At 32.0% G+C, this 9,432-nt stretch overlaps 1 protein-coding gene across 1 annotated transcript; it reads right to left on the minus strand.

The window, feature by feature from the left end:
* Positions 1 to 1,024: 1,024 nt before the first annotated feature.
* On the minus strand, positions 1,025 to 8,284 carry LOC120069559 (cyclic nucleotide-gated ion channel 4). The gene is given in 12 exon segments (XM_039021348.1): positions 1,025 to 1,711; positions 1,861 to 2,185; positions 2,959 to 3,023; positions 3,025 to 3,067; positions 3,217 to 3,272; positions 3,274 to 3,376; positions 3,378 to 3,515; positions 3,517 to 3,530; positions 4,374 to 4,406; positions 4,409 to 4,525; positions 4,527 to 4,562; positions 7,571 to 8,284. Coding segments are annotated over 12 exon segments (1,977 nt in total). The 5' UTR covers positions 8,102 to 8,284; the 3' UTR covers positions 1,025 to 1,195.
* Between the last annotated feature and the right edge of the window lie 1,148 nt (positions 8,285 to 9,432).

The raw sequence follows: 9,432 nt of genomic DNA on the forward strand, positions 1-9,432 counted from the left end.
GAAGCAAATCATTTGGGATGAAAAAAGGATCGCCTTGGTGATGGGTAAATTGGCCAAATGGCCCATATTCACTTTGTCCTCAATCGTGGGGCAAGTTGGGTCATTTGACCCAACCCGCCTTGGCCTCGATCTCCGAGGCTAAGGTGGGAAAGTTGGGTCAAATGGCCCACCTCACCTCGGCCTCAGTCGAGGAGGGCAGATTGAGCTATCTGGCCAACACCTCTTCTTTCTTCCTTCCTCGACTCATTGACTTGTTTCTTACACTCCTCTTGCTTCCCGAGCTCATGATTCTTGGTCTAAAAATGACTTATAATAATCTTATTTACATTAGCCCTTTATTTTTAATGAAATTTGAAGGGAGAATATCTTTTTGATCCCAAGATATTGGGTCTAATTATCATTTGGTCCCTAATTTTCAAAATATCACTTTTAATTCTAAAGTTTTGAGTTTGATTTCAATTTAGTCTCTGGATTTTAAAATGTTATAGTTCATCATTACGATTTGAGTTTTGTTTCAATTTTGTTCCTAGGTTTCAAGATTTATACTTTCAATTTTTATTTTTCACTAAATAATTATTTCTAATATTTAGTGTTTTTATTTATTAATTTATTTAATTAAAGAATTAAAAAATTATAATTAATTAAGTTTTACTATTTTCATCTCTATTAAAATAAATTTTCACTTCACGTTATTTTATGTTAATTAATAGACATTAATATCAAAGACTATAAGTGGGTATTATATTTAGTGAAAATTTGAACTTAAAAGTATAAATTTTGAAACTTAGAGACAAAATTGAAACAAAATTCAAAACTTAACTGTAAGAAACAAAATTCAAATCTTAACAGTAAGACTATAACATTTTAAAACAAAAGGCTAAATTGAAATTCAACTAAAAACTAAAAGTGTATCATTTAAAAACTAGGGACCAAAAGAATTAGATCGAATCCAAAAATTTATTTTTCTAGAATTAAAATATAATAAGGTTAATTAACCATTCACTTTCTATAAAATCTTCTTATATTAGTTTGTAACTATTTTTCATTAGAATTTGAATGTATATATAACTATAATAAAGAAATTTGAAGAATTGTCTCACAATATTCATCCCAATCTGTACAAACGAAACCCAAAGAAAAAGAAAATAAAAGAAAATCCAATCCAAAGTCAAGAAAATGCAAAACAGGGAATGGTTCAAAAATCAAAATGGTCTTGATTGGGCTTAGGAGAAGTAAGCAAGGCCGTATAGAGGCGAAGGCGATCCTCCCCCAAGGAAGAGCACCGTGAGAGCGGGCGGCGTGGCCGAATAAACGACAAGGACGTGAGGGTGAGACGGTGGCGGTATCGGCGCCAGGCGAGCTGAATAGCGACGGCGGCCCATGTGCGCCAGCCAGGGGAGTAGTAGCGGGCGCTGCGCTTGACCTTGTCATTGACGAAGGTGTAGCGGAAGTGCTGCGTTACGTACTTGACGTCCTCCGCCTCCAACCCGAATGCCTCCGTCGTCTCGAGTGTCACGAGAGTGCAGGAGGAGGGCGGGAGGCGCTCTATGAAGGGGCGGCGGAGACACCATGATAGAAGCTCGTCACCGCTGAAGTTGCCTGGGCCTAACATGCAGCAGCTTTTTACGCCGTCCCGTAAGACTTGGCTGCTTTGGAGATGTCCTCGCACTACGAATAGCATTCTTTGTACTGGATCTCCTTCTCGAGTTATCTACACACACAATGCATTCAACTAACATTAACAAAAACTTACTTTTACTTCCCTTCCATAATTATTTACGTCTTGTTTAATTACTTGTTTTTCCTACTTCAATCCTAATGACGTATCAAAGGAAGGGAAGGGTTTTAGTTGAAACTCACAGTTTCGCCCTTGGTGAAGATGAGGGACTTGACACGATCACAAATGTTCTCAAGAACAAGATCATCCATATGTTGAAACAAAGGCACCTGCCTAACCAGATCCAAGCAAAGGTGATACTTTATATCTCGCCGCAGCCCTTCCGGTAGGTTTTTTATCATCTCGCACTCGTCCACACCCCGCATCGCAGCCCACCGCTGCCGCTCGTAGTTCCGAACACGCTGTCGGAACCCTTGTGGCAGCCGTCGCTTCCTCATCCACCACTCTAGGTTCCTCATCTTCAGCTGCATTCCTTGTTTCTTTGATGTTGTTGCATGTAGAAACACCTTCACGTATTTGTAAATTCATCTTCATTAATACACATATACTACTCGAAGAATAATCCTAAATATAATTGAAAATTTAAGAAAATAACCACATAAAAATTTACGTGAACAATTCCTAAATCAAAGAGATAATTAATATCCATATAAATCGATTTAAGTCCACCGAAATCGGTTTTACGTATTCAAAATCATGTTATTCATCTATCAAATAATGAAGATGGATTAAACACAATCAAAATAATTGATTTTTTAAAATTTAAAGAAAAAAAGCAAAAAAAGTTTGAGGTTTTAACAGATTATATGAAAAACTGAAAATGGTCTCAATTTTTCTAAGAAAATTCATTGTTGGTATACTAAATTATTTAACCCTTGAATTTACTATCACAATTAATTTTGGGTGGCATTTCAAGTTTCGAACATAGTTTAATGAATAATATATTATTATCATATATCATCAACTTATACAATTATTCAACAAACAGAAAAAGAAAAAAAAATCATTAAATGATCAGTATGTTTTTTTTATCTAATGAGGAGTATTAGTCTATTAGTTATTTATCCTATTAAAACATATAGAAGTAGATATAATATTGACATATATTCCTTATTTTGTCAGTTAATTTTAATATTTTGTGAGAATAATGACTTAGTTCAAAACAATTGAAGGCTCTTTGACAAAAAAAAACTTAAAAAAGATTAGGGATCAAATTATTAAAATAAACCAAAATATTAAGAAGGTAAAACATAGGTTAAAAAAAGGAAGCTGTTAACCTTTTAATATTTCCAATCAAACATGGTGACCTTAGGAGTCCACTGGTGAGACAATGAATATTGAACACATACTTCGAGCCATTCAGTGGTGCTTTCCAAGTTCCCAAAGTAGCTGTTATGCTCAAACATCATCCAATTTTACATATCAAAATAACTCAACTTTTTCACCAAATATATTATATTAAAAAAAAAAAAATCTGCCATGTTGCATGCTGCAATTGGATTATGAGTGGAAAAAAAATGGGGAAGGGGATGAGGTACCTAAGAGTCATGAGGCCCCAAAGATGGGGAAAAGGATTTCTCAAGCGGCTTTGATTGAACAACAAGCTGAACAGTCCATTTATAAGCTCACACAAAGTTATCAGCAGTTTCCAAACACATGAATCTTGGTTGCCTGTTGTTTGCCCAATCAAATCTCCCTTTCTCTCCCCATTCCCATATTATTTTGTCCATAGAAGATTGGATCTTGGCATGACAACAATACTCACACCACAAGCTGTTGCTTTGCTCTGCATTGCTCTTTCAGGCATTTTGCTGCTCTTTGTACCCCAATAGATACAACATGCTCCTGCAGCCTGCATCATACATTCTCTTTTTTCAAACCTATATATGCTTTTGCCAATGAAAGTTACTTTGAGCTTATTTTGTTTTTTTCTTTTATGCAAAGACTGCTTCATAGTATATATAGTTTTCAATACACACTAGCTTCTATTACTATATCGATCACTCTCATCTAAGATATCACTCACCCTATATATAACATTCGCAGCTCACACCCTTAAACTTATGCTTAGGATTTTGCCCACACATATATTTATACTGACTCTCTTGAATATTCTTTACCATTACATTTTTTTTTCTCGTCATATTCTAGAGAGCATCTTCTAAAAGAGATTTTTCTAGAAATCTTCTAATCTAAGAATACGGACACTTTAGTTTGCTACTAGGTTCTGTGTCTGACACTTGGACATGTATCAGAGATCTTGTTAGATAATAGATGTATTAACAACTTATCGTACAAAGTCAAAATAGAACCAACATTGTTAGATATGCATCAAACACTTGTTACATATACTAAATAGACACATATATGACTAAATTTTTTTATAGTGAAATATATCAAACTAATTTTTTGACCCTATAAATGCATAAAATCATTGACTTTTGAATTTCATTCTTGTCAAAATGATATATATTTTTTTAATAATATATGTTTTAACAAGTGTGTTCCCATTGTGTTCATATCCTAAATTTTTTAAAAAAGACAGTTATCGTATCGTCTCATATCTGTATCTTAGTATATAAATATTCCATACTTTATGATGGCTAGAGAGTGGTACTTTTATTTAGACTGAGACCCAAAATTTATTACTCGAATCAAGTTTATATCTGAGAAGAATTTGTGGAATGAAACTTACATGGGCAGCAACAAAGTAAGCAATGAGATTGAGATACGCAATGCCCACCAAACAGTGCCAAAGATGTAGCCAAGAAACAAGTTATTGGAGGCGCACCGCACAAGGCAAACCGAATGGTAGAGTTTAGGAAATATATGAACAAAAAATACTATATAATAATACTGTCATCACCAATGTCACTGATCCCTTCTTTTCATTATGTCGAGAGAATTACAACCCATAAATACAACCATGCAAACAATAAATTAAGATTATTGTTTACCTCGGAAAAAAAAACTAATAAAAATGAATTGGTAATCTAAAGGTAGGTTCTCAACAAATCACGTTTGTCATTATTTACATTATGTTCATGTTTTGTATTGTATGTTGGCTATTGTCCAATCTGTAATCCAAAAACGCAACTGATTGATGACCGAAGGGTGATCAGTCCATTTGCGTTATCAAATTACGTTTATCATACACCGTTAGTGTATAGTTACAGTATGAAGAATATAAAACTGAACATTTACGGTACTATTTATATCGTTTATCCGTTTAGGTGAACAAAGCTAAAAGATGTTCTACTGGCACTAGGCAGTGATGGAAGAAGTCCTCTCTGTCCCACTCCCATATCTCATAATCTACCATTCAGCCGATCTGAAAATATCTCCGTGGGAATGAAGGCAAGAATTCTCTTAATATCATTTACCATATCTCAATCCAAACTAAACTAGTAAAACATATTGTGAAAAATAAGCAAATGTATTTGCAACAGATTCCCTTTAGTGGAAAATTTGACGGAAAATGTCTCTATTTATATTTTAACATTTTCTTGTTTTTCAAACCAAGTTATAATATTTAAAATAAAATATTAATTCTTTAAAATTGGCAAGCAAAGAAAGATTAATAGTATTATTACGATAAATTAACTATAATTTAATCTATAAGATAGTGGTTGTCAATATATTCAAGAATTCATCTAGTCAGAAACAATAATATTATGTGATTTTCAAAAAAAAAAATATTATATATAATTATTATGTAAACAGGGAGGAATATTTAATGAATGTTTTTTTATTTTTTTTGAAATATATATATATATATACCGGGGGAGGAATGGTACGAAGTTTTTCATTTTTTTTAATATATATATATACACACAAAAGGAATGGTTTGAATCCCATTTCCCGTCTTCGTTGGATGGAGAAAAATCTCTTCACTTTCTTCTCCATTTCTCTATTTAATTAAAAATTTTCTATTCCTATTGAATGGATCTTCGCAGATTTTGGACATCTCTAGATCAAACGATAAAATAATATTAATAAGTAGATGTGATAAATTCATAAATTTAAATAACATGATAAAAAATCCAATTACGATTATGGCCAATTACGATTGTCTATCATTTGAATTTTATTAGGATTATAATCATATTTTCATTATAGATGGTAAATATCAAATTAAAGATTTTTTAAGTTTCTTTTTCAAGTAATATTTGATAAATAATTTATGGAAATTATACAAATTAATTTATGAAAATTATACATATTTGATGCAGCTACTACTATTATTTATATAACAATTTTAATTTTTTATAAAAAAAAATATGAAGTTACTTTTTAAAAAGGAGATTATTCTTAAAATTATACAAAGTACCAATACTAAATTTGCAAAAAAAACAGTTTCAAAATGATAAAATTTAACAAAATATTTTATTTTCTTAAAAAAAGAGACAGTGACACAAAATTAGAATGATTATCCAACGGTTATCGATTTCTTCACATATTTTGAAATTAAAAGTATTGAAGTTATATTGGAAAACAAAAATAGATCGAATCCCAATAGATTCCCGAATCAAAATAAAAATAAAAATAAGTATGTAAAAATATTAATGGCAAAAGAAAAAACAAAAGATGACTGGAAAAAGACCAAACGGGAAATTCATAATTCTTGTCCTACACAAAAAGACATCCAAATTTCACATGTTGTCTTGCCCAAAATAACAGTTTCGTAAACATCACATCGTATTATTCATGTCTCCAACAAAAAAAACCACATTTATGTTCCAAATAATACAATTAGGCCACATTTTATGTTAAATCCAATTATATTTAGAAAAACATATTTAGTGTAGCTTTATTTATATATATATATATATATATATATATATATATTGGGAATCGAGAGTTGGGTTGAAAAGTATAGAAACGAAATGAGTTTAGTATTACAAATAAAATCATAAGACATTACGATGGTTGTTTAAGAAGTTTTATTTCTTTTTCAACAAATATAAAATGAAATAAAAAAATCATCAAACATGTGTCAAAAACATTTTCTGTACACGTATATAAGTATAGATCATAGATATTATTCAAATTTCAGAGCTCCATAAAAAGAATTTGGTATGAATCAAGACAGATGAGAGGAACAAATCCTTACATTTTTATTCTTTTGTTATTGTATTATTCATCCATCCCAATTCCCAAACCCAAAGGTTCAACTTAGGTTTCTAAATTTCTCTTCTTTTTTTTTAAAAAAAAATTGTCCCATTCTAGATTATTTTATGCACATACATAATTCAAATTCATTTTATAGCCCTTAGGTTTTTTTTCAAAAAAAAAAAAATTAAACAAATTATTGTTATTATTATTATTTTACCTTGTTTCAAAATTTACGTCGAAATTTTGAAAATTAATAATTCTTTGAATTTTTTTTAAGAAAGAAATTATGAAGAGTAAACACAATTTTTGAAAGAAAAATACTTGGTGGATAAATTTATTTGAAATATTTTAATTCATTTTTTATATTTATGTGAAAGTGGGATTTATAAGAATAATGGGTGCATCTTAATATTGTTGTTCTTAAAAACTAAAATGAAAATAAAATGAAAATCAATAATCCAACTAAAAGCTTGGGGCATTTAATTTGGTAGTAGAAGTAGGAGTTGGGAAGATCTCCAACTCCTACTATGGGTCCAAGAGGATTCGTTAACTTCCGACTAAATAAATTCACTCTTTCGCTCCAAACGTAGCATTCTCTTTTAATGTTTAGTATGAAAAGCACACAATTTTTCAAAAAATTAAAAAACATATACTAAAGGGGATAATTTAGATGGAATTGAGGGCTAATATTTTATTAGAAACAAACGTCAAAACATCCCAAAAGATCATAGAATAGGAATTTTATAGATTAAAAAGAAGAATAAATGCATCATTCACATGCAAGTGAGTATAAGAAGAGAGAATTTAAAATACCTGAGGAAGAGGAAGAATAACAAAGAGATCAAAGAAGAAGCCTTTCTTGGACTTGAAATACCGGAGAGCGACGGCGCGTGGGGTGGCATCTCTGAAGCCTCTATTCTCCGCCATGGCATCGCTGCCAGGGGCGAAGGAGGACTTTGTAGCAGTCTTGAGCTGAAGCCAGATATTCCAAAGGTGCAAAGCGTCGGCCATGCAGCGGAGGACGGTGACGGTGATGGCCAACCACCCGTCGACAAAGACGCACATCCAGGGCTCGCTTATCGATAGCGTGTAGAGAAACAAAGGGTCGACGAACAGCCCCGCTGCGCAGACAAGGAGGAAAACCCGGTTCCATTCTCGGACCCATTTGGCTGTGGGGTCAAGAACCGAGCCAACTCCGTATAGGCTCCGGCAGAAGGCGGCGTCGTGGGAATGATCTTCTTCATCTTCATCTTCTTGTTGTTGTAAATAATGTTCTTCGTCGGATGTACTGTCGGAGGTGGTGGCCATGGATGAAGAGAGGGTTGTGGTTTGCAATGGAGAGACGTGTTGTGATTTGTTGTATGAGAGAATGTGAGTTTGGAGTGAAAGGGTAGGAAGTGACAAGTGAGAAGACGGAATTATTAGGGAGAGGGGAATGTTGTAAACTCAAGCCCAACACAGATTTCATCAATAGCCACAATTCGGGTCTCAATTTACCACCTTTATCCTAACCTCCAAAACCTTCCAACTTTTTTTTATTTTCTTTCATTTAACTCGATGCATAAATCCATTCAATTTTTTTCAGTTATGAATGTAAAATAGTAAAGTAGTAAACGAGGGTTTTGAAATAGTATTGATAGTAACTAATTGGAGGTTCTGAAATAGTATTTACGATAACAAGAGGTGGTTATTATAGTTTTAGGATAATTTTTGTCTCAAACGTCTCCTAAATGATTGGGGTACTCTGAGTGATCTCTTTTATTTTTGGAGAAATGTCTTTGTACTTGTTCTGTAAATATCAGGTTAAATATGTAACGCATTGAAATTACGAACCACGAGAAGCAATCTATTACTACTTATTTAATAATTGATCTATTCGATCAAAGTCTCTAAACTATCTATTTTTTCTCTTTTGAGTGTTGGTTTTGTGTGAGCTTTATTCATCATTATGAGCTTATCCTATTGTAAGTGCGATGAGTGTGAGAGGTGAAGAAATTAAAAGCACTCAAAATTTCGAATCACCATAATTTTTCTTTATTTTTCTACCTTCATCTATTTTAACATTCTTCTGCAATTGATTGATTGAATTTCTTTTTTTTTTTTTTTTTTGCTCGATCTATGTTAACATAACAAATTCAGTTAATTGAAATCAAAATCGAGCATTTTCTAATGTTTAGGATTTGATTGTCTAACAACTAATTGGTGTCACTTATCCCATAATTTCGAGGACACTATAACGTAATTTACCTTAAATTTTATTTTTGTCCTTTTACATTCTTAAATGTTTCATTTTATTTGTTTATAAACTTTGTTTCATTCTATTTCCAATATTTTGTCAACATTCTATTTTACCTCTTCTTAATTAGTTCAATTTTTTTTTATCAATTTGCATAAAAAACGATTATTAGACCCTCTATTCGAGAGGTTTGAGGTTCGAATTTTGTAACCCATAAGTTCATTGTTCCTGTTGAATGAGAAATTTTGAACCGATCACAAATTTTCACGTCATTTACTAAATTAATGACGAAATTCCAAATAATTGAATTCGAGACTAATTAGAAGTTGACATTTGTCCCAAATTAAAGTTGAAGATATAAATTGGCGAAGTTCGATGATGCCACATGTTTCCTAACAGTTGG

The sequence above is a fragment of the Benincasa hispida genome, unplaced genomic scaffold (genome assembly GCF_009727055.1).
Source record: "Benincasa hispida cultivar B227 unplaced genomic scaffold, ASM972705v1 Contig506, whole genome shotgun sequence".
Lineage (NCBI taxonomy): Eukaryota > Viridiplantae > Streptophyta > Magnoliopsida > Cucurbitales > Cucurbitaceae > Benincasa > Benincasa hispida.